The sequence below is a fragment of the Nerophis lumbriciformis genome, linkage group LG07 (genome assembly GCF_033978685.3).
Source record: "Nerophis lumbriciformis linkage group LG07, RoL_Nlum_v2.1, whole genome shotgun sequence".
NCBI classification, from domain to species: Eukaryota; Metazoa; Chordata; class Actinopteri; order Syngnathiformes; family Syngnathidae; genus Nerophis; species Nerophis lumbriciformis.
The window spans coordinates 6675001-6700938 of record NC_084554.2 but is presented as its reverse complement, the minus strand read 5'-3'; the positions used below and the strand labels follow the sequence as shown (position 1 = coordinate 6700938).

General features: G+C 40.5%; 3 protein-coding genes across 3 annotated transcripts in view; all 3 read right to left on the bottom strand.

Moving 5' to 3' along the window:
- LOC133609291 (zinc finger BED domain-containing protein 5-like) overlaps positions 1-17982 on the bottom strand; it is a 202923-nt gene extending 184941 nt beyond the window's left edge. Inside the window, exon 1 of the mRNA XM_072913449.1 lies at positions 16644-17982. The gene's annotated coding sequence lies outside the window, so the exon portion shown is untranslated. The remainder of the gene's footprint in view (positions 1-16643) is intronic.
- LOC133609155 (class I histocompatibility antigen, F10 alpha chain-like) overlaps positions 1-25938 on the bottom strand; it is a 39568-nt gene that overhangs the window by 2702 nt on the left and 10928 nt on the right. The window contains exon 3 of the mRNA XM_072913582.1: positions 108-386. Coding sequence (XP_072769683.1) covers positions 108-386 — 279 coding nt within the window. The remainder of the gene's footprint in view (positions 1-107; positions 387-25938) is intronic.
- Positions 22036-22453, bottom strand: LOC140678960 (major histocompatibility complex class I-related gene protein-like). The gene is made up of 2 exons (XM_072913564.1): positions 22107-22453; positions 22036-22041 (listed from the first exon to the last, which is right to left on the bottom strand). The coding sequence occupies exons 1-2, from the start codon at positions 22401-22403 to the stop codon at positions 22036-22038; spliced, it is 303 nt and encodes a 100-aa protein (XP_072769665.1). The 5' UTR covers positions 22404-22453.

Genomic DNA, 25938 nt, shown 5'->3' with positions numbered 1-25938 from the left:
TGAGAGAAAGAGAAAAGAGTATAAAGAGACAGAGTGTAATGTCAGTAATGTTCCTATAGGGGGAGTGCTAACATGTTAAAAGGTGAAAGTACAAGGTGTGCTTCTACCTGTTCTCATTAGGACCTTCTTCCCATTCTTCACATGCTTCTTCAAGTAAGAAGGACATTCCTCAGTGTAAAAATACTTTTTGTCGTCTAGTATAAATATGTTCTGGTCCCACTTGAGTTTGTCGGGGAAAGCTTGTGGTTTTGCTGCAGTAAATGTCCATGTCTTCATGTCCAACGATATGTAATCTTCTCCATCATAACCGTACTGATCCCAACCTTTAACCTCATCAGTCTCATCATTCCATTCACATCCTGACATCCACTGGACAATGTGAACACCTGAGACACACAAAGTGTTGTAAAGCAGTCACACACACACACACACACACACACACACACACACACACACACACACACACACACACACACACACACACATACAAACACAAACACACACACACACTGTCAGGTGCAAACACTGTTGACATCTACTAATCAGACAAGAAGCAAGGAATGAATCAGAGACGGAGTTCAATTTAGCTCATGAGGAGACACGTGTTTTGGGCTGTACTCTAGTTACAGATCCAAACTACGTTCTAAAGAAAAGCCCGTGCGCCTCCTCCATTTATTAGGAAAATGGCCCTATTACATCACGGTGACTGAGGGAAGGGGGTAATCTCGACAACTCCAGTAAGACACAATATATGATAATACAAAAATGCAAATATGTTGACACTTGGTGATATCGCCCAGTCTCTTCTCTGCTTTGTCTGGTCTTGGAACCAAATATTCGGCCTTGGCTGCCAGCAGGCCGAGTCTGCACACAACACTGATAATGAGGCTAGCAATCTTTTGGATTGCTAGCTCTGCACAAATTGACAATACTTTATAGTATGGCCCTTAAGCATAAAGTTATGATGATAATATATACATAATTATTCTAACATTTCCCTCCTGTTTATCACATAACTTCCCCAGAATCTTCTTATCCCCAATAACTTCTTCTTCTTCTTACGATTTTCAGTTAATAGTTAATTTCTTTAGGGCCAAGTTATGTTTACACTCAGAGTTCAACATCATCATATTTTTATATATATATAGTCACCAGGGTCTGGAAACAGATCAGGAACACCGTCCAGGTAGGTATCCTCGTCATCAGATTCATCTTTCTTGTCGTCCGCCAGAAGGTGCATCTGAACAGTTCTATCATCTGCTGGGCTAATCGCTGTGGTAATCAGACGGTTAAGCAGAGAACCCAGACAGGGAATACAACTACATCCACACAACGTCAGTTTTGCTGCAAACACAGCCATAGATACTAGAATTGATGATACCAAGGACTTGTATTTGCCGAACACATTCAACCATCCATCCCACATAGGTGAGTGCTCTTCCATTTTACCGTTGAGGGTGCGAAGGCCTTCCAGTGCTCTGGTCAGGCTATCTTCTGCATCAGTGTATTTTGGTATGAAGTACAACACTGTTCACCCAATATTGCGCACACATCTCCTTTTTCCGCTAACAACATGTCTGGCGCCATACGGTTTTGAAAGGCCTTAAGGGAGGTTGCGGCGAGTTGATCAGTGACGACTTCAAGTCCGGCCTTTGTCCAATTTCCTAATCTCTGTACGTTGTAGTGGACGTAGTTTATTCTGTCAACATTCTTGTTAATCGTACACCACCAGCAGACGGATGATTCGAATCCAGCTGCAACTTGATTTACCAATTTGTACTCGTCAGGTACACCTCTGGGGACACCTATTGTATCGATATAAGTTGGATCTCCAACACTTTGCCAGTTTACATCACGTGTAGTTATTTTCCAATGTTCGGATATCAAACTGTTCAGACGTGTTAACAATTTTTGTACAAATATTGATACATTTACTATGTGTAAGCAGTTGTCTGACGATAAGTTTCCTAACTGTTGTCCAGAGCCTAGTATGTTAATGCAGGTGTAATTAGCTTTTGTCACATGTTTATCAAATATTGGTCTCTGCTTTGTTTCTTTGGTTACAGGCTAGATTTTGTCCCATGTAGTGCAATTCCATTCAGGAGTTGTTTCGCAGATTACTTCAATTAAACCTTTTTGCCATGAGTAACCAATTAACAGCCAAAGGAGGAACCAATTATTACACACCAGTTGTTACTTTGAACATTTATCCACATCATCAAATGGTACGCTTACAACTGTGACTTCCAGCGCGTTTAGAACACTCTGGGTTATTCGGTGTTGCGCATGGTTTGATTTATGCAAACAATCACCAGGAAATATGGGTCTAGTCCACTTGACCATGCCCATAATTGGAAACCCCATCTGGACGTGTTGAACAGTGTGGCATTGGGTGGTCTATTTTGTCCATCAGGGAGTGATATGGTTAACACTAGATTTGGGCCTTAATGTTTCAGAGTTATTCGACTTTTAAAAAATTTAGCTTCTTCACTATCTCCCGGGGCCAGTAATTCATTCATTCATTATCAATAGACAATTCAAAACTTTGGCAACTGAACACATATTTACACACCTATGCTTGAGAAGGAACAGGATAAAGAGAATCTTATATTTCCTGCCCCCTTCAACATAATAAGTAGTCTTACTTAATGGATAGCCCAGATTCACAAGCTTACAAACCAAACAAATGCATCCAAATATAACAAAAAATAATATACACCTCACGGGATGATACAAAACAAATACAAAACCAGACACAAAATAAGTAGAATAATACATATAATCTATACTACAGTATAATATATGTAGTGACCAGAGTGTCCACTTCCCCCGTATTGGATGTCCTGTGAGGTACCACCAGTAATTTGGCCAGTCTGTTCCCGTGGTGGGAATCCTTTTAAGTTTAACACGAGCGAGCAGTAGAGAATATGAAGAGAGTTTTGGCCCAGGACGTATTTTGCTTTATTCATTATTGAAATGTTTTTTTTTTTTGTTTTGTTTTTTTGCCACCTTATGTTGTATGTTTTGTATATAAGATTTCCAGTTCATTTGATCATCTATTTATACTCTCCAAAATCTTGTTTCTTTTACCCTTTCAATATCTACTCCGTCTATTTGTATTCGTGTTTGATGCTCTTTTCTACTGTTACCAAATAGCATTATTTTAGTTTTACTGAGATTCAAAGAGTCAAACCATTTTTTTAAATTTGTTCATTTATTCTGTTATTTGTATTATCTTCTGTGTGTTCTCTCCTGAACAGAAAGCAGTTGTGTCGTCTGCAAATAAAACTAACTTTAAATCCTTTGTAACTTTACAAATGTGGTTTATATAAATATTAAACAATCTTGGTCCCAGTATTGATCCCTGGGGTACACCACAAGATATATCTAGCCGTGTTGACATATTTTCACCCATCTTCACATATTGCTTCCTGTTGGTTAAATAGCTTCTTATTCTTGATTAATTGATTTACAAATTGAGGTCCATTGTCATGTATAGATTTAGTTATACCCTATCTTGGTATTATATCTTTGCATAATGCTTTTACTACTGTTAGCACATCTGCTTTTCCTTTAGGAAATATTTCTACCCACTTTGAAAATGCATCTACTATGACCAGACAATACAGTTTTCCTTCACTCCTATTTTGTGCAATAAAACCATGCATAGATGCTGGAACGGGTGTTTTGGTTTGGGGAATTGGCCTCGCACAGGTCATGCATGACCTACAAATTTTTATTTTTATTTATTTTTTGAATAAGAATAAAAGCTGTAGGTAGTATAGTACTTCTGTATAAGGGTCACCATCCCTCCTGTTGAGACATGAGTACAACCATGGCTCAATACTGCTGCCCACTTATACAGATTTTTTTGGTAAAATTCATTTATTGTCTGGACATACATAGATGTCGTCTTTGTTCAACGTGGCTCCGTTTTTTGTTTTTGTTCTTTTTTTTTGGTTTATTTTTCCATTTATCTTTTTCTTTTGGAGTACTTTGTTGTTGCATGTCTTTTAGTATATCATTATTCATTTCACTAGTTTGTAGTTTAAAACCTTGTATTTCTTCTTCTGCTGTTTGTTTTGCTGTTTTGTCCGCAAACGTGATATTGTCATGATCCGTGGTCCGGATCATGTTTTGTTTAGTTATGTTCTGTTAATTTTGGACTTCTTTAGTTCCCGTTTAGGCTTCCTTGTTTGTTTTTGTCACCATGGCGACTTATTTTGTTCACCTGTCTCTGATTAGTGCTCGCCCGCTCACCTGCTTCCCGAGCACCAATCAGAGGCATTATTTAAGTTACCTCTGCCAGTCAGTGGGCCTGGCTTCATTATTTATGTCACACTGTTTGTGTCACGCCTGTACCAATTAAGTTTCTTGTTCCATGCCATAGCTTCTGTTTTAGTCTTAGCTTGACGTGTTTTAGGCACACCTTTCTTTTTATGTTGTTTGTGTTTTTGGTAGTTGGATGATTTATGTTAATAAATCCCATCCTACCTTTACACCTTCGTCCAGAGCCGTCTTTTTGCATTGAAAGAACGAACCGCAGCAAGCTGCATAACCCACGTGTGACAGATATTGCGTCCGTTCCGTTGGTGTGTGCCACACATTTGCACATTGCTATTTTAGCTGCTAACTGTACCGCTTTTAATATTACTTTTAATAGTTCTCCATGTGTTACAAGGTTTCCCGTTGACGTTATCATTCCTCTATTTTGCCAGTGTTGTGCAAATGTGTGCACTGTTGAGAATGCATATTGACTATCTGTGTGTATTGTAACATTTTGATCTTGTTAATTTACTTGCTTTAGTGTTACTAGTTGTGCCGCTTGCATTGAGTCATTTGATGCTCATTTGATAGCTTTCAAAACTTCAGTTGCTGTAACAACCGCACATATCCTATTCTATTTTTATTTCACAGAATGCTGCTTTAGCTTCTAAATTCCACTCTATTGCTGTTGACATTTTTAGATCTTTTTCATACATTAATTTACTTAAAGGAGCTACTATTTCTGTGTAATTTGGTATCCAACTTCTACAGTTATTAGTTAATTCTAGAAATGACAATTTGCTTCTTTGTTTGTAGTTTTGGTGCTTGCAGCACTGCTGTTTTTCTGCTTCCCACAATAGTGCGTCCATCTTTGTTTAGAGAATGTCCTAGATATTTTACTTCTGTTTTGCATAATTGGACTTTTGTTTTGCTTACTTCGTGTCCTTCACTGTGTAGATGATTTAATAAGGCTAATGTATCTTTTCTATAGGTTTCCTTATCCGGTGATGCTAATAATATGCCATCCATGTATATCAAGACCTTTTTCTTCCTCCTGGAGGGTCGAATTTGGACATGCTTGCATGCATTGCTTGTGAAAAGATTGTCTGACTTTCCGCATACCCTTGAGGTAGTCTTGTATAGGTGTATCTTTTCGCTTTATAAGTAAATGCAAACCAAAATTGACTTTATTTATGTATTGGTATCGAGAAGAATGCATTACTGATATCAATCACTGTGAAATGTGTCCAATCCTGCATATGATGTTTAAAATTACAGCATTTATTGTCCTAATAAACACTAAATCAATATTCCTAATTCAAATGTTATACGTATTACTTAATGTAATTTTAAGTAACATTTTAAACCCACTAAAAACTGTCTATAAGTGTATTAACTGTAATTTTACAACTCAGAAGAGACATTCTCCCAATTCTTTATATGTTTTATTTGTAATTATTATTCAACAATATTCAAAGCAAACAGTTGTAATGGTTATAGTTACTCGCATTATATTATCAAAAGTCTATAGCTAACTGAAAGCTGTTGAGATTGCCATGCCTCTTTATTTATTTCATGTTATGTCATTATCTTATCGTAGCTCACCACCCAGATGTATGGTGTACTGCAAATGTCTAAAAAATATTCTAACCTAAGAATGTTAGACTACACTTTAAAGTTAAACAACTTAAAACTTACAGTTAATACATTTATTTTCAAACTTGCACTCCTGATGCGCCATACGCACACACACACACACACACACACACACACACACACACACACACACACACACACACACACACACGGTTATGTGTGTGCGTGAGTGCACATTCTAAGAGATAAGGCGAACACACTCGAAGAGCGTTTTTCTCTCTTTTTTTTTTTTTTTTCCTCAGCCTCTAAACATGTAACTTATTTTATATCATTTTATCATGCTATACATATCGACTCTTATTATAGTTATTAATCTAGGTTTTTATTTGTTCCATTATTTTAATTATAGATATATATACATATATTTGTATATATAAAAGCGCTATTTATATATCCAAACATACATGTATATCTTCAATCTACATTTTCTTCATATCTTATTTCAATATCCCCCATTATCTCTCGTTCGCATTAGTTTATTCCATTTTGCATTAATTCTTCCTATTGATTTCTTCCCATTTCACTTAAACTACCAAACAAACAAATACACAAACTTGCAGCGAACCACAACCAACAGCCTACCACTTGTGAATACCTTCATTTGTCACTTTCTCATCTTTTCTTCACTTTCGTTTTCCTTTACAAACAACATCCTGTATCCATCTCTTCCTTACACTTCACACAATGTTTCTATTTTCTGTTCTCCTCTCCTAGAAACCATTCACGTAACGTAAGGTTATAAACATTCTTTTTCCATATTTTCTCAATCCATTCTCTTCACCCTCAATCTTCCTTCACCTGCTCTCTCTCTCTCTTTCTCCTTCTCTCTCTTTTCACAATACAAACACAACAATCCAAAATAAATCAGTCTTATAAAATACAACAGGGTCAGCAGCAATCCAAAACCTTTTAATGTCATGCATCTTTATTTATCTCTTAACAATCATTCCTCCTTCATAACCTGAATTTTAGAATTTTAAACTTTAGATATGATTTAGACTAAAAAAAAAAAAATCCTTTGTCTCACACGCCATTAGACTGTACAACTCCTCTTTGGGGGAGCTAGGATGACAGGGGATGCAAAACAATAACAGTGCAATACTTTTTCATAACATGGTCATTAATGCCTAGTTTCTCTTGTGATATTCTTATTTTACTGTTATATTTTCATTCTCATTGTTGCTTTTTATTTTTATTCTATTATAATATTTTTCTATTTTGTTTCCATTTATACCCCCATTATTTACTTTTTACTTTTTAAACTCAATCTCAATTTTGTACACTGCTGCTGGGATTTAAATTTTCCTGAGGGAACTCTCCTGAAGGAATCAATAGAGTGCTATCTAGCTATTACTAATCCGAGCACAGTTCATGACGTCTCGTCCTTGTAAACACTGGACAGACTTCTTATCTTGCAGACATTTATTTCCATTTAGTTTTATTCTCTACATGTAATTCTACATGCTTCAGTGTCACATAGAAATTTGCTTTCTTTGTTATTTATTTCAATTATTATTTCTGGTTTACTTGCTGTCTGTTTACTTAAGTTCTCATAACTTAGTATGTCCTCTGATTAGATTTTGTTTAACGCTGATCTACGTTTTGTTTTTTCTCAGGACAGTCTCGTGCTAAATGTCCTTCTCTGCCACAACGCCAACATGCAGTAGGGTGTAACCACTGCCGTTGTTGTTTTCTCCTATTTTGGTTATAATAGATTGTAATAGACCATATCAGATCTGCGTTTCTTTGGGTCCCTCTTTCCATTTTGAGAATTTGGAGTAATCCGTTGTACTTTACAGAGCCAAACTTATAAGGATTACTTTTGTCTTTGTTGTAAGATAGTGGTTCAATTTATTATTGTGGTACATGTCACTTCTACTGGAGGTTTTTCCCCCAGTGGAGATGTCTTGCCTGATGCCTCCACAATAACCCACTATTACTTCTCACAACTTTAGTATGGAGTGATCGCCTAGTGGCGATAACTCCCACACACTCTCACGTTCATACCTTTCACACTTGTTTTACGGAAGTTTCAGTACTTGTGGACTCCGACGTCCTTATATGGCCTCTTCTGTTTTAGAATTGTCGGTTTTTACGTGGACTCCGATGTCCTTAATTTGGTTTATTTTCAATGTTGAATCTTACGGAAGTTTCATTCTTTGCGGACTCCGACGTCCTTCTGATTTGTAGGCCTTTTTACCTGTTAGAGCCTAGGATTTACAGGGTTTGTTTTTGCGTCGTAACCCTTAGTCACACGCTTTTTGTATGCGTCGTAACCCTTAGTTACACGCTTTTTTTTCTTCTTCTATGCGTCGTAACCCTCAGTCACACGCTATTTTTCCTTTGTAATTCAAAACGTACTCACTGAAATCTGCGTTCCTTCCTCTTGTCCTCGGTTCCCCGTCAGTCGTCAGATCCAGCCAGGGTGCAGAAAAAGCAGCTCCTCAATGGGAGATGTGGGTGCCATGGTCTTCTGGTTTTACTCACCAGGCTGGAATCGTCAGACGTGTTGGGATCCGGCTCGAAGGACCAAAGAGATGTCAGGTGCAAACACTGTTGACATCTACTAATCAGACAAGAAGCAAGGAATGAATCAGAGACGGAGTTCAATTTAGCTCATGAGGAGACACGTGTTTTGGGCTGTACTCTAGTTACAGATCCAAACTACGTTCTAAAGAAAAGCCCGTGCGCCTCCTCCATTTATTAGGAAAATGGCCCTATTACATCACGGTGACTGAGGGAAGGGGGTAATCTCGACAACTCCAGTAAGACACAATATATGATAATACAAAAATGCAAATATGTTGACTCTTGGTGATATCGCCCAGTCTCTTCTTTGCTTTGTCTGGTCTTGGAACCAAATATTCGGCCTTGGCTTCCAGCAGGCCGAGTCTGCACACAACACTGATAACGAGGCTAGCAATCTTTTGGATTGCTAGCTCTGCACAAATTGACAATACTTTATAGTATGGCCCTTAAGCATAAAGTTATGATGATAATATATACATAATTATTCTAACACAGTGAAGCATGTTTAATACAAACAGTGTGCTTTATAACAATTAGGGAGGTTTGTGTAATGATTGTCCTCCAATACACTATTTGTTTGTGTACATTGAAATGATTCTGATCCTCATCTAATGACAGCTACAAGCAATTATTTTGTTGCTGAAAATAAAAAAAGTGTTAAAAAAAGAGCCATAAATCCAAAGTCCAGAAGGCAGTTGCAGAAAGAAACACAACAGGAAGTAAAAGAGGGCCTACAGTGACCCCTGCTGGAATTATTAAGATAGTGGCAACAAATCCTGGAAATAAACTAACACTATAAACATAGCTAGCGTTGCTAGCTAGAAAACATGGACATAAAACAAAATGAAAGTACATTTATACGAGGTGACGCTTGAGTGCGACGGCGTGCAGGACGATGAGGACAGTGGTAGATGCGATGCTCAGCTTTTCCGCAATATAGACAAAGCAGAAGACGAAGGCGACGATCTCTCTCTGCTTGAGAGAGACGATTCCCTCCAAGCTGCATGGGTTCCTCCTCCCGTGATATCGGCAAGGCATCGACAACGGGTATCGGTGCGGACGTTGTTTGACGAGCTCCATGGCCACGCCCACTATACGTCGAGGTGCGAAGTCCTTGCCGTCGGAATCTCTCTCTCTCCCAGTCAATGAGGCGATTCTCAATCTCCACCGCCAATGCGACGAGCTACTGCAATTTAATGTTGGCCCCCGGGTCTTGGCTTTGACAGCCGTGCTCTACATCAGTGGTCCCCAACCACCGGGCCGTGGATCGATTGGTACCGGGCCGCACATGAAATTTTAAAAATAAAATAAAACAAATATATATATTTTTTTATTACTAAATCAACATAAAAAACACAAGATACACTTACAATTAGTGCACCAACCCAAAAAACCTTCCTCATTCACATAAAAGGGTTGTTTCTTTCTGTTATTAATATTCTGGTTCCTACATTATACATCAATATAGATCAATACAGTCTGCAGGGATACAGTCCGTAAGCACACATGATTGTATTTTTTATGACAAAAAAAAAAAAAGAAGGATAATAAATGATACAGAGGGAGGTCTCTAACAGCCTACAATGAAGAGAGCTTGGCCATGGCAGAATTCAAGCTGCAGGGCAAGGAGTTTGAAGTGCATTAATGAACTCATATGGTGAATATCTTGGAGAAAGCACACTGTCAGAAAGTGTTTTAGTCTTATCTTATTCTGACGCAGTTTTGAGATGTTAGATTTCCTGTGCTCTTAATTTGGCGATCTAGTCTGAGACGTCATTTCCTGTTTGTAGCGTTTCTGCGTAATATGGGCTCTTGTGTAAACAGCATTGTGTGCGTTCCTGACTAAAATGTAAGTATACGTCGAATATAGCACGGTTATTAATGCTAAAATGCCTATAATGTGTTAGATGTAGCCTTAAACGAGTGTTTCTTTGCAACGATATTTGTGCTTGACGACATAATTCGCCAGCTCAACTTTCGCCCTGTTAATTCTTCTTGTTACACAGTAGTTACCCTATCCTACCACTAGAGGGCGACACAGACCACGTTTAAATCACTGTCTAAATCAACAGTGCTTATTCTCCATTCATCTCTTATGGACTGCTTTAATAGTCCATGTACATTTGTTTGTATATTTGTTTTATAACACATTGTAGCGTATGTTATATTATATATAATATTATACATATCCTTTTGTATTATTGCATATTATATTGCCTAAATGTATCCTAATCATCAGGGGCGTCACTAGCTTTTAAGGACAGGGGGGGCTTAGCCCCCAGGAGATGCACAGGATGTGAGCGAACGTAGCGCACGAGCACAAAACCTCACAAACGGCTAACAAAGACTTAGAAATTATTCATTGTTATTATTATTATTTCAGTGGGTTTATTTTCAATCCGTGTTCAGTACAACAACAAACATGGGTTTGCACAGTGGCATTTTGTTTACAGCATCAACAAGAAACAATTACTTGCATGATTCTTTAAGATACACTGAAACACAATGAAAGTCATGGCATTAGCCTCTATGTTATTACTTCACAACATAGAGGCTAATGCCACCACTTTCGCTCACAATACAATAATTGTTTGTGCCCAAATATTTTGAAGTTGCACAGATTACATTTTGGGCACATATGTGACTAAAATGGTTGTAAATTCAAGCCCTGGAAATATTACTTAATTACTTGAATTAAAGTAATATCTGGATCGAGATAATTTGGCTTGTATATAATATATATATATATATATATATATATATATATATATATATATATATGTATATATATATATATGTATATATATATATATATATATATATATATATGTTATGGCAAGTCGTTAAGGAAATTAAATATATGGAAGTCTGAATAGAAATGAGAAACGTTTATATATACTGTAAATAAGAAGACTTAGAGTCCGTCTGCTGATCTGAAAAAGAGCCAAAGCTGTCAATGAGCTGAGGGACCATCTTCAAATTTCAATGCTGAAACAAATAATGCAAACAATAAAATGTAACTTCCAGGGCTTGAGATTAACGTAGTCCCGTCGTCCCGGGGCCGGTAAAAAAAAAAGAACGGGACAAAATTAAATGCTCTCCGGGACGATGGCTTTTAACCATTTTTTTTCTTTTTATGTATTTATTCATTTTACATTTTATATTAAATGTCTTGGTTTTTCCTCCCTCTGAAAATCCTATAAAATGTTTAACAAGCCATCCTATAACAATACAACAGCTATTAATGTAACAATACAATAAAACAAATATATTTAATGATGCTTCTGTCATTATTTTAACAATAGGCTAATGTATATTACTTTATATGGATTCTACAAGAAACACAAAACTTAAAAACTAAATTATTTACAATTGCAGACACAAGGTTTCGTGCAGCTTCACTCATTGTAAAGGAAGACGGAAGTCCACGCAGGAGAAAAATGACTACAAAGATGGTGTCTGGGTTTTTCTTATATATATATATATATATATATATTCACTGCAATAAGGTAACATCACCAGAATGATTGACAGTTAGGAGGACCAATAGTCAACATGATCCACCCAGAAATAAATAAAACAAATGGCTTATCGATAAGCCATTTAAAAAAAAAAAAAAGTTTTAATATTTATTTATATGTATCATTATTCTCCTACTCACCTTTCCAGTAGAGGCCTCTCCCCTCTCACTTTCTGTGCTCCTCTGCCCTGACTCCTACAGGTCAATAGGGGTTGTGGAGTGATTATTATTATTATCTACTGATGATAGTCATACGTGAATGAGCTCAGCTCCTGTTCTCCTCCATGTGTAAAGTGAGAAACACAGCTGATGCTCCAGAAGGAAGTAACCCCAAAGATAGCAAATGGTAAAAAAGAGTGCACATTTAACTTTATAAATAACCAGGACCTTCATGATGCATTTCAGGCTAACTAGCTAACTAAGTAGCAGCATTGTTTTAGAGTGGGAATGTAACTTTTTGTCAAACACAGACCTGGTGTAAAGTGGAGCTAATAGATTTGAATACAAGCAGTGATGAATACTTACTTTCTTGAAAAAGTTTCTTATGTCCATTTTGCATCCGTTCACGTTCTTGTTCTGCAGTGCTGTGTGCTAATGTGCTTCGTACACCTGCAGGACCGCAAGCAAGGTCGCAGAGAAAATGCGGACTGGAATTTGAGTGATGTTGGCATTTTCTATATGAACAAGTGGAATGGATTGGATACTGACGCACGAAAGGGGCTCTCTACCTTACGCTATGAAGTGAGGGGAAACTGAGTGAATAATGACAGGTTATATGATTATTTATTTAAACTCATATTCGGGCCACTTTATAATGAATATGTAATATGTCGGCATGTATTTGTAAAAAAAAAAAAAAAAAAAAAAAAAAATTATTATTATTTTTTTTTTTAACACCAAATTATTTAGGGGGGCTTTAGAATATTATAGGGGGGCTCAAATTGTTTAGTGCAGTGGTTCTTAACCTTGTTGGAGGTACCGAACCCCACCACTTTCATACGCGCATTCACCCAACCCTTCTTTAGTGAAAAATTAAAAAACAAAAATTTCAAATTGAAGACAAAGTTATATGTTTTTGGTAACACTAAGTAACAAATATTTAATTTAGAGTTTTTTGGACACTAGGGGAACATATTCTAAGTAATAAAAACTTAATTTAGAGTTATTTGGTTAGGGTTAGGGCGAGTGTGGGGGTGTTGAGTTGGGCGGGGTTGGGGGGCGGGGTTTGGTGGTAGCGGGGGTGTATATTGTAGCGTCCCGGAGGAGTTAGTAGTGCAAGGGATTCTGGGTATTTGTTCTTTTGTGTTTATGTTGTGTTACGGTGCGGATGTTCTCCCGAAAGTTTGTCATTCTTGTTTGGTGTGGGTTCACTGTGTGGCGCATATTTGTAACAGTGTTAAAGTTGTTTGTACGGCCACCCTCAGTGTGACCTCCATGGCTGTTGACCAAGTATGCAAGGCATTCACTTAAGTGTATGTAGAAGCCACATATATTGTGTAACTAGGCCGGCACGCTGTTTGTTTGGAAGAACAGCGGACGTGAAGACAGGATGTAGAGGACGCTAAAGGCAGTGCCTTTAAGGCACGCCCTCAATATTGTTTTCCGGTGGAAATCGGGAGAAATTCGGGAGAATGGTTGTCCCGGGAGATTTACGGGAGGGGCACTGAAATTCGGGAGTCTCCCGGGAAAATCGGGAGGGTTGGCAAGTATGGGTTAGGGTCAGGGTTAGAGGGTTAGGGTCAGGGTTAGAGGGTTAGGGTTATAATAAGGCCATGCCGAATAAGGCATTAATAAGTACTTAATAATGACTAGTTAAGGGCCAATATGTTACTAATTTGCATGTTAATAAGCAACTAATTAATGGTGAATATGTTCCCCATACTAAAGTGTTATCATGTTTTTTTTACTGGTGCATAAAATGAAGCGTGCATGAACATCACCTTGTTCAAAGAACAAAACCAACACAGTGCATAAACTCACAACAAATTACACACCTGCAAATCAGTCAGCTGTTGCCGTATCCGTAATACGCCGATAGGGAGAAGTTTGTATTTACACGATGAGTCGGGTGTGTCTTGACCTTCGCCGAACCCCTGAGGCCGACTCACCGAACCCCTAGGGTTCCATGGAACCCAGGTTAAGAACCACTGCTTTAGTGATTGACAATAAGATAACAAGAAATGTGTTTTTTAAAAATATGGCCACTCCTCCACCTTTTCCAGGACGATGGCATGGGAAGACATTATATGCATTAATAGCAACGTCCTTGTCAGAGACTGCTTTACTTAGCCACCTTAAGATAAGATAAGGAAGTCTGCATTTTCTTGCTGGAATCCAGATTTTGACTAAGTCTAATTTTGGCAGGAGACTCCTATTATTGAAATGGAGGCCTGACCCGGCTTTTTGCACTTCCGATCCGATACCGATATTGTTTTTGCACTTACCGATACTGACCGATACCGATACTGACCAATACTGGCCTATCCGAGCATGTATTAAAGTTTAAAGTTATTTAGCCTACTTAGTTGTCAGAAACATGTTGAAAAGGGTTTTAGTACTCTTGATAACAACTAGCCAGCTGAATTAGGTGAGTTTGAATAATACACAATGGTTGGTAACAAGAAACTGACCTGTTTATTCAAGGATAAACACAAAATAGACAAAATTATACATGACAAACAGGTCGGGGTCCACTTAAATTGATTCATGATACAGATATATACTATCAGATATATACTATCATCATAATACAGTCATCACACAAGATAATCACATTGAATTATTTATAATCCGGGGTGTGGAGGGGGGCGCCTGATGTAAGTGTCAAAAAGACAACCAAAAGAGTTTGATACGAGAATAAATCTAAAGTTAAAATATAGGGTAGAAGTGCACCCAATTGCAGGAAATGTAGTCTTGATTTTCAAAATGTTATTTCAAGGCTTGCATGTCTACATTAAAACATTCTTCTTCATACTGCATTAATATATGCTACTTTTAAACTTTCATGCAGAGAAGGAAATCACAACTAAAAAAATCACTAATTTTTTCAGACGGTGTTGATGTGGAAATTTTTGCCTTGCATTTTGATGGTGTTGAAGTGTGGCACCGAATGAAGATAAGCGTCTCGACAGACGTTGCAATATTTGAACAATGATGACGAAAACTGTTTTCTCTGTCGTGTCTGTGTGTCGAAAATTGTTATGCGCTTATTTTTTTATTTGATTTTGTGCGTGGCATAGATTTGCCGTGCGCAGAGGACGTTTGAGCAGGCGCGCACCTTAGCGGCTGCGCTAGCATCACAGCTAACGTTAGCCATTCTGCTACCTCTCTGCTGGGAGAGGACGTATACGTATGTGACGTATGACGTGACAGTATGTGACATGTGTAAGAAGTTGCGCTTGCTGTCTGTGAGAAGGAGACAGAAGAAGGAGTGAGAAGAGCCTGTAGTGTAATGCCAGCAGCTAAAAAGCAACTGCGTGAGAATCCACAGACCTGTGGATATGTTGAAGGTGTGCTGGAAAATGCGGAACGGAAATAGGGAGCAGCAGAAAAGTGGAATGTATTATTTGAATCTGTGCGTTGGAAAACACAGACCGGAGTTTTTTTTTTTAAACTGGATCTGGATCGGCATTTTCCCATGCCTTGCCGATACGCATTTTTTGGCAAATATCGGCGGCCGATCCGATCCAAATATCGGATTGGGACATCCCTATGTAGGAGTGTGCATGGACAGCAGGTCTGAGGGGGCGTCAGATAGCTCTGTCAAGTGTACCTAGCTAGCAACTTTTAATGCAAGCGAGTGAGGCAGCTTTAATGTAGGGCTGTGTCACGCCAAATTTTTTCCCCCTACAAAAACCTCCCCCCCCCATTTACTTCCGGGGTCATTTCCTCTTACGTCATTGACAGCGATCGATGACACTTCGGCTTTGACTGCCCGTCGCTGGGAGGATACTTGTTTCCTTTTTATAATATAGCGTTAATAAAACGTCTGTATTAATCGGACAAATTAACTTGAGGATATTCCTGACTGCACATTTGACGGAGAATTAAACGATTTTTTATTCGTTTTCCGCGGGTCAACACTACTTCAGGGTTAATTTTTCTTTCAGACGGATGGGTTTTAGGTTGATATTGTTGGCAAACACGATTTACTGAGATTCACTCTCACTTCGAGTAAGAACATACCTTTACTGTATGCGGCTGGTCGTGGTAGCCCAGTATTGAGACGTGAGTAGGAGCAGTTTTTAGCAAACAATAAAAATAATTGCCAACAACCCCGATAATAACCCTGACATGACTTTGAATTCTCTACAATTATAAACTTTGCCCTCCGTGTCAAGTCACTTTCCGTAATGAGCCAATTATCAGTTGAGGTATAATTGAAGCTGCCTAATAATAAGTATATGCCCAATTGTTTGTCCATAATGTAAATAGCACTGCACATATGTACCTCAGTGAAGTCAGGTGACCCGTGGTCAGACAAACGACAATATTTAGAGTAAGAACATAAAAATAAAGAAAATACTTGGGTATTTCTTCAAGACTTTAAAATGCGGCAAAAAACTGCAATTTAAAATGCTTTTTTATTGTTTACAAATGTTTTGTTCCAAACATTGTTAAAGTACAGACATTTAACAGTATTATATATTAATTAATATTTTTTGCACGTTACCACGAAGACAGAAGTTCCCAGCAGCGGCCCTAACACTCCGCCTGGAATATTTTGAAGCCTGCTGGTGTTTGACATAAGTCCCCTGGGAAAGATAAAGACAAATGTCATTCAGGGACACCACCATTTTCAGGAGATTTGGATTCTATCGATCGCTGTCAATGACGTAAGAGGAAATGACCCCAGGAGTAAGAAGGTTTTTGTAGGGGGAATACATTTGGCGTGACAGCTGCAACTAACGATTCATTTGATAATCGATTAATCTGTCGATTATTACTTCGATTAATAATCGGATAAAAGAGAAACTACATTTCTATCCTTTCCGGTATTTTATTGAAACAAACCAGCATACTGGCACCATGTTCTGGACATTGGGTGTGCAGCATACAGCAATAATAACACAGAAATGTAACTCATCAGATCAGAATTGAATCAAATATTGTACACGTTTCTGTTGTGAATAATAAAGGATTCATTTTAGGCTGCCTCTGAATAATAGCATGAAATATTCCAGCACCTTCATAACGTTTAGTTATACTAAAGCAGGGGTGGGCAATTAATTTTTACCGGGGGCCGCATGAGCAACCCGAGCACTGCTGGAGGGCCACACCGACAATATTTCAATTAAATTTTGCTCAAATTATTTTTGATACACCGTAAGATAAATAATAATAATATTTTAATTTAACCTAACTTATCTTTATACAAAAGCAGATGGCTTTTGATGGTTTTATTTTTTAACACTTTCTTACACAACACTTCCTGGTGTATATTACAATGCAAAAATTTCAATTTCTGTCACTTTATCCTGCATCCTCTTTGTTGTGAACGTAGCACACCTGTAAGGTGATTGGCGAAGAAGGAGGAAGCGTTGCTGTTGCGGAAATGATGAGTGAGAATAGACGTGCGTGTGGAAAGAACGAGATAAGTTGAGCTGTGTTAGTATAGGTTGCTCAATAAAAGTTTAAAAAGAGCGTCAGACTTGGTGTGCACTTCTTCTGGACGCTACAATTGGTGTCAGAAGTGGGATGAAATGCCTCCCAGTTCGCCTTGCCATCAAACCTGGGAGTCTTCATTGAGGGCGGAATTCCCCCATGCCAAGCAGTGTGCACTGCACCTGTCGACGCTGCCTCTCTCCTTCCACCCTCTCTCTCTCTCTCTTTGCGTGAATCCCGGACGTGAGCTCGTCGCAGACATCCCCTCCCCTTCAATCTTGACAAAGTCGCCAGGAAACATCGTGGCACGTACCTCCCGATGACGTAGCAGGCTGAGCACACAACTTTTACTTCTGACACCAATAGTAGCGTCCAGAAGAAGTGCACACCAAGCCTGACGCTCTTTTTAAACTTTTATTAAGCAGCCTATACTAACACAGCTCAACTTATCTCGTTCCTTCCACACGCACGTCTATCCTCACTCCTCATTTCCGCAACTCAAGAACACAACATCAACTTCAGCAGGTCGTTACAATATATTCTTTAAACACAGCAACATGTGTACCACAAATTAAGCACACGGCTTTACCTTTTATTTCTGTAAAGAAATACTTGGCAGTCCATGTCTTGTTGAAAACACGCCATTCGTCATCAACTTTTCTTTTTTTAGCATCAAAATAAAAGCAGCAGTTGCATTGCACGCACGACATAGATGTTTTTTTTCAATTTATTTTGTAATTTGGGATTGCCGCTGTTCACATTCACTCACAATCACACACGCGCATACGTCCGCACGGAAGTAATACAAATAACGCTTTTCAAAACAAAAGCAGCACCGTCGTATTGCACACTCGAGATAGACACTTTTTTAAATGTATTTTGTAATTTATGATTGGCCTCACGCGGGCCGGACAGGGACTTACAAAGGGCCGGATGTGGCCCGCGGGCCGCAGAATGCCCAGGTCTGTACTAAAGCCTCACTCAAATCTAAATATATTTATATAGCTTTACATTGATCCATTATGAAACCAACCTGAGATATTTCTGGCCGTTACGTTTATTTCCAAATTGCTAACCTTGCGTTTTCTCTCTCAAAACGGAGTCAAATGTGCCGGAGACACATTATCAGCCCCGCGTTGCAACAAAGGCATAACGTTAACGTTACTCCCAAAAAAGCTGAACTCATGAATGCTTGTTGCCACTATGGACTTAAAAAGTTACGTAGCGTGAGTTCTTCCCTTCATCCATGGCTCCAACATGTTTCCTTTTCAGCTGCTCCTGAAGCAATGTTGTACTTCCGTGCCATTTTGCAGGAAACGCTCTTCTTTGAAGTCTTTAAAGTGAAGTGTTCCCACACTTTTTACGACTTAGGCCATATACTTTTCTCCATCGAAGCAATAACCTCAAGATGTTTCTCCGCTGAACTATCTGTACTGTTTTCCTGCGCCATTTTCGAATGTTCTAGCAAAGGAGACGGCGTCGTCACGTGAGCTGCACATGACACATCATTGGCTGGCTTACCTCCACCTCATGAGACGTAGCCTCAGCGCTGTTTTGTACTGTTTTTGTACTTATTTTGATTATTGTTTCTCAGCTGTTCGTAAATGTTGCAGTTTATAAATAAAGGTTTATAAAACAAATTTTTTTTTTAAATAAGCCTCCGCGCATGCGCATAGCATAGTTCCAATGAATCGATGACTAATTAATCGCCAACTATTTAAAACATCGATTAGTTGTTGCAGCCCTACTTTAATGTGGCTGCTTATAAACTGAAGAATAAAATATTAAACTACCACACACAAAAAACGCTAACTATAAACTGCACAGCTATAAACAATGTTTGGTTGAAGTTAATGAGCTGTTGGAGGTAAAGAGCACATTCAAAATGGCGGTCGGCGGGAAAAGTAGCAAACTAAATATAACGTTGAAACATGCTTTTGAAAATGTATATATTTCAATCCTGGCAAATACTGATTTTTAACAATATAAATTGTTACTTACATGAGTTCTGTCAAGTGTTTTCCTTGGGCTCCGTGAAGAAACGTGTCTGGGCTTGTTCTTCCACAGCTGCATGCAGGTGGGCGGGTCCTGACGTTTTAGGTCTGATATAAACCTTAGAACTGAGTTTTGCTAAATCAATTTATGTTGGAAGTCCAATAAAATTAATTTTATCACATAAAAAATAAGTTACGAAAATATTCACACTTTTATATATATAAATAAATTGATTTATTGGAATAAATATACTTTTAAAAATAAAGTAAAAAGGACAATACCACTGAAAGAGTTTTTACAGTGTACGTCACTTAAAACATTTGACTTCAAAATATTTTTCCGGGAAAATATTGGATATTTTGTGTTTGCCTTAAAAACAAAAGGTTTTTGACTAAAAGGGCAAAAACAAATAAAAAATGAAGAAGCTGTCACGTACTCGCTTGGCTGCTCTAGTTGTGACCCCAAGATGCAGGAGACAGGAGGACGACGTGCAGGTGAGAGTCTTTTAATTCCCACAGGGAGCACAAGGAGGTGCAGCAGGGAAGTGCACAGAAGCATAAGCAGCATACAGCAAACCAGAGTAACCTTTAACAAAACAATCCTTGAGCCCTGACTGGAGGGCGAGGCAGGCATAAATAGAAGCCAGCTGGTTAGTTCAAGTTAAAGTAGCAATGATTGTCACACACACACACTAGGTGTGGTGAGATTATCCTCTGCATTTGACCCATCACCCTCACCCCATGACCAGGTGTGGCCAGGCTGCCAATCAGCGACAGGTGAGGAGGGAAAAGCGCACAGGGAGACAAACAGGAAGTGGGACCAAAATAAGAGCGCTGACTAGGAGATAAACACAAACGCAAACAGACCATGTGACACCTGACGTGACAGGTCGTCACAGAAACGAGGGATGGATCTGAAGTTTATCGAGAGAAAGTAAAAAAATAAAAAATAAAAAAATAAATACATTTTTAAGGCATTTTTTAATTGTCATTGCTCAAAATTGAATGAATTAAAATCAATGATGTTATGAATTATTGACCAATTTAAGATTGCAATTATGTTTAGTAAAAATTATTATTTAGTGATTTTTTAACAAAACAGAGTTTTGACAAAAAGGGCATAAAATATTAAAAAAAGAATATGATATGGACAGATAAACCTGAAACTGATCTAGGGATTTAAGTGTTGAATGAAAAAATACAAGAAAAAACAAATTGACCTATTTCTACCATTGTTATGAGCGAGAGCCTTCCTGGTCGCCAAGAAAGCAGTGCGAGGCGAGTGGAGAACAAACGGATTTATTGACAGAGATGTGACACAATGTGATATTGATCATAAGCAGCGGCCATTCAAAGAAAGAAGAAATCCTCGTCATGATGTCAAGGCCATGAAACGTGAGCCCCGAATGATTTTATAGCCACCAACGTTTGATGTTGAAAGTATTTTAACGGCCAAAGAAGAATAGATGGAATAGCGTGAGGAGCAGTGGGATGAAGAACAAAGCACATCTCCATGACGTCCCTCAGCGATGGAGACATCTCTCTGTGTTCCAGTGCACAAAGCATCCTGGAGGAAGAAGATGACTCAGCACATTCCCAACAGAAGCAAGTTGAACATCATCTTCACACAAGAACATTTGGAGGTGCAGACTTACTCAGCCTTCAGCCGCCACCATCTCGGAGAGCTCCACGCCGCCGTGGCGAGCTGCGGGACAAACGCAAACGGTGAAGGAAGAACATCCAGAAGGTGCCTCGTCACTCACATCAGATCTTTGAGGTGTGACTTGGAAACATGAAGAAGCAGAGTGCTGCTCTTCTACTTCCTGACTAGGATACCTTCTTGATGAGTCAGCACACTTGAGGTCTCATTTGGCTGATCCTCATCATGAGGACTCATGTCAAACGTGAGATATGCCACACTTTGTATTGCGTGTGCTCACAGGAGGGTCTTTTATTGTGAAGGAGTCAGCTCAAATTGGGATTTTCAGGCTAAACTTGTAACAAAGGTCCACATCAGACCTCCATGTGAGTGACGCTTCACCACGGCTTTGTTTCTTGCGGCTCAAAGAAAAGATGTTTTACTTACGAGCTGGATCGTACTGGGCTGAAATGAAAGTGAAACAAGGTGAAATGGACTTTTTCCTCACGTCTTTCTATGTGAGAGTGTGCGCTCTGTCTCTGTGGATCTTTGTGTGTTTGGCTGGAAGGCAACTAAAACATGCAGCCCGGATGAAAGCATCAACTCACGGCCTGGACCGAGAAGAAGAAGAAGAAGAAGAAGAAGACGGAGGACATTGGTGTCCCTCACCTTGTCTGTTTCTGTGACGCCTGACCATGACGATGATGATGGCCGCCAGGACGGCCGCCACAGCAACGACCGCCGCCGTGGCAGCGAGGGCGACGCTCCAGTTGTCTGTGGAGAGCAAAAAAGCACAAGTGGAGTGACAAAGCATGAAGAGGAAACCTTCATGACTACTTTGCATGCAGACGTCAAGCGTTGTCATGGTGACATGGATCAATAATGGTGACAGGTGGACTTGTGATGGGAAACATCTCCAACTAAATGTGTCTTTCTCACCTTCATGGCTTGCGTTGCTCAGGATGCTTCTTCTCTCCAGCTTGGTGACCAGGTCCTCCTTGACGCCAGACAGCCGGAACACACATTCGTACTTGCCCTCCACCTCGGCCGTCACCTCCACTTTCAGCTCCACCGACATCTGGAAGGTTCCGTCGTGGTTGGGGAGCAGCTCTCCGTGCTCCACGTCCTCGAAGATCTGCTCGCCGTCTTTCCTCCAAAACAGGTCGGCTAAGTCGGGGTAGAAACCTGTCGCCATGCAGGTGACTGGAGAGGATGGCGTCTTCTGGAGGAGGAACACCTCTGGAAGCTCTGCACAGGAAGTGATGTCACGTGTGAACAGAAGACAACGTGGGGAGAAGGTGTGGATGGAGGTAAAGATGGAGAGAAGGCGTGGATGGAGGTAAAGATGGAGAGACGGTGTGGATGGAGGTAAAGATGGAGAGAAGGTGTGGATGGAGGTAAAGATGGAGAGAAGGTGTGGATGGAGGTAAAGATGGAGAGAAGGTGTGGATAGAGGTAAAGATGGAGAGAAGGTGTGGATGGAGGTAAAGATGGAGACAAGGTGTGGATGGAGGTAAAGATGGAGAGAAGGTGTGGATGGAGGTAAAGATGGAGAGAAGGTGTGGATGGAGGTAAAGATGGAGAGAATGTGTGGATGAGGTAAAGATGGAGAGAAGGTGTGGATGGAGGTAAAGATGGAGAGAAGGTGTGGATGGAGGTAAAGATGGAGAGAAGGTGTGGATGGAGGTAAAGATGGAGAGAAGGTGTGGATGGAGGTAAAGATGGAGAGACGGTGTGGATGGAGGTAAAGATGGAGAGAAGGTGTGGATGGAGGTAAAGATGGAGAGAAGGTGTGGATGGAGGTAAAGATGGAGAGAAGGTGTGGATAGAGGTAAAGATGGAGAGAAGGTGTGGATGGAGGTAAAGATGGAGACAAGGTGTGGATGGAGGTAAAGATGGAGAGAAGGTGTGGATGGAGGTAAAGATGGAGAGAAGGTGTGGATGGAGGTAAAGATGGAGAGAATGTGTGGATGAGGTAAAGATGGAGAGAAGGTGTGGATGGAGGTAAAGATGGAGAGAAGGTGTGGATGGAGGTAAAGATGGAGAGAAGGTGTGGATGGAGGTAAAGATGGAGAGAAGGTGTGGATGGAGGTAAAGATGGAGAGACGGTGTGGATGGAGGTAAAGATGGAGAGAAGGTGTGGATGGAGGTAAAGATGGAGAGAAGGTGTGGATGGAGGTAAAGATGGAGAGAAAGTGTGGATAGAGGTAAAGATGGAGAGAAGGTGTGGATGGAGGTAAAGATGGAGACAAGGTGTGGATGGAGGTAAAGATGGAGAGACGGTGTGGATGGAGGTAAAGATGGCGAGAAGGTGTGGATGGAGGTAAAGATGGAGAGAAGGTGTGGATGGAGGTAAAGATGTAGAGAAGGTGTGGATGGAGGTAAAGATGGAGAGACGGTGTGGATGGAGGTAAAGATGGAAAAGATGGGTGGATGAAGGTAAAGATGGAGAGAAAGTATGGATGGAGGTAAAGATGGAGAGAAGATGTGGACGGAGGTAAAGATAGAGAGAAGGTGTGGATGGAGGTAAAGATGGAGAGAAGGTGTGGATGGAGGAAACGATCGAGAGACGGTGTGGATGGAGGTAAAGATGGAGAGAAAGTGTGGATGGAGGTAAAGATGGAGAGGAGGGGTGGATGGAGGTAAAGATGGAGAGAAGGTGTGGATGGAGGTAAAGATGGGGAGGAGGGGTGGATGGAGGTAAAGACGGAGAGACGGTGTGGATGGAGGTAAAGATGGAGAGAAGGTGTGGATGGAGGTAAAGATGGAGAGAAGGTGTGGATGGAGGTAAAGATGGAGAGAAGGTGTGGATGGAGGTAAAGATGGAGAGAAGGTGTGGATGGAGGTAAAGATGGAGAGAAGGTGTGGATGGAGGTAAAGATGGAGAGAAGGTGTGGATGGAGGTAAAGATGGAGAGACGGTGTGGATGGAGGTAAAGATGGAAAATATGGGTGGATGAAGGTAAAGATGGAGAGAAAGTGTGGATGGAGGTAAAGATGGAGAGAAGATGTGGACGGAGGTACAGATAGAGAGAAGGTGTGGATGGAGGTAAAGATGGAGAGAAGGTGTGGATGGAGGAAACGATCGAGAGACGGTGTGGATGGAGGTAAAGATGGAGAGAAAGTGTGGATGGAGGTAAAGATGGAGAGGAGGGGTGGATGGAGGTAAAGATGAGAGCAGGTGTGGATGGAGGTAAAGATGGGGAGGAGGGGTGGATGGAGGTAAAGACGGAGAGACGGTGTGGATGGAGGTAAAGATGGAGAGAAGGTGTGGATGGAGGTAAAGATGGAGAGGAGGTGTGGATGGAGGTAAAGATGGAGAGACGGTGTGGATGGAGGTAAAGATGGAAAATATGGGTGGATGAAGGTAAAGATGGAGAGAAAGTGTGGATGGAGGTAAAGATGGAGAGAAGATGTGGACGGAGGTACAGATAGAGAGAAGGTGTGGATGGAGGTAAAGATGGAGAGAAGGTGTGGATGGAGGAAACGATCGAGAGACGGTGTGGATGGAGGTAAAGATGGAGAGAAAGTGTGGATGGAGGTAAAGATGGAGAGGAGGGGTGGATGGAGGTAAAGATGAGAGCAGGTGTGGATGGAGGTAAAGATGGGGAGGAGGGGTGGATGGAGGTAAAGACGGAGAGACGGTGTGGATGGAGGTAAAGATGGAGAGAAGGTGTGGATGGAGGTAAAGATGGAGAGAAGGTGTGGATGGAGGTAAAGATGGAGAGAAGGTGTGGATGGAGGTAAAGATGGAGAGAAGGTGTGGATGGAGGTAAAGATGGAGAGACGGTGCGGATGGAAGTAAAGATGGAGAGAAGGTGTGGATGGAGGTAAAGATGGAGAGAAGGTGTGGATGGAGGTAAAGATGTAGAGAAGGTGTGGATGGAGGTAAAGATGGAGAGACGGTGTGGATGGAGGTAAAGATGGAAAAGATGGGTGGATGAAGGTAAAGATGGAGAGAAAGTGTGGATGGAGGTAAAGATGGAGAGAAGATGTGGACGGAGGTAAAGATAGAGAGAAGGTGTGGATGGAGGTAAAGATGGAGAGAAGGTGTGGATGGAGGAAACGATCGAGAGACGGTGTGGATGGAGGTAAAGATGGAGAGAAAGTGTGGATGGAGGTAAAGATGGAGAGGAGGGGTGGATGGAGGTAAAGATGGAGAGAAGGTGTGGATGGAGGTAAAGATGGGGAGGAGGGGTGGATGGAGGTAAAGACGGAGAGACGGTGTGGATGGAGGTAAAGATGGAGAGAAGGTGTGGATGGAGGTAAAGATGGAGAGAAGGTGTGGATGGAGGTAAAGATGGAGAGAAGGTGTGGATGGAGGTAAAGATGGAGAGAAGGTGTGGATGGAGGTAAAGATGGAGAGAAGGTGTGGATGGAGGTAAAGATGGAGAGAAGGTGTGGATGGAGGTAAAGATGGAGAGACGGTGTGGATGGAGGTAAAGATGGAGAGAAGATGTGGACGGAGGTACAGATAGAGAGAAGGTGTGGATGGAGGTAAAGATGGAGAGAAGGTGTGGATGGAGGAAACGATCGAGAGACGGTGTGGATGGAGGTAAAGATGGAGAGAAAGTGTGGATGGAGGTAAAGATGGAGAGGAGGGGTGGATGGAGGTAAAGATGAGAGCAGGTGTGGATGGAGGTAAAGATGGGGAGGAGGGGTGGATGGAGGTAAAGACGGAGAGACGGTGTGGATGGAGGTAAAGATGGAGAGAAGGTGTGGATGGAGGTA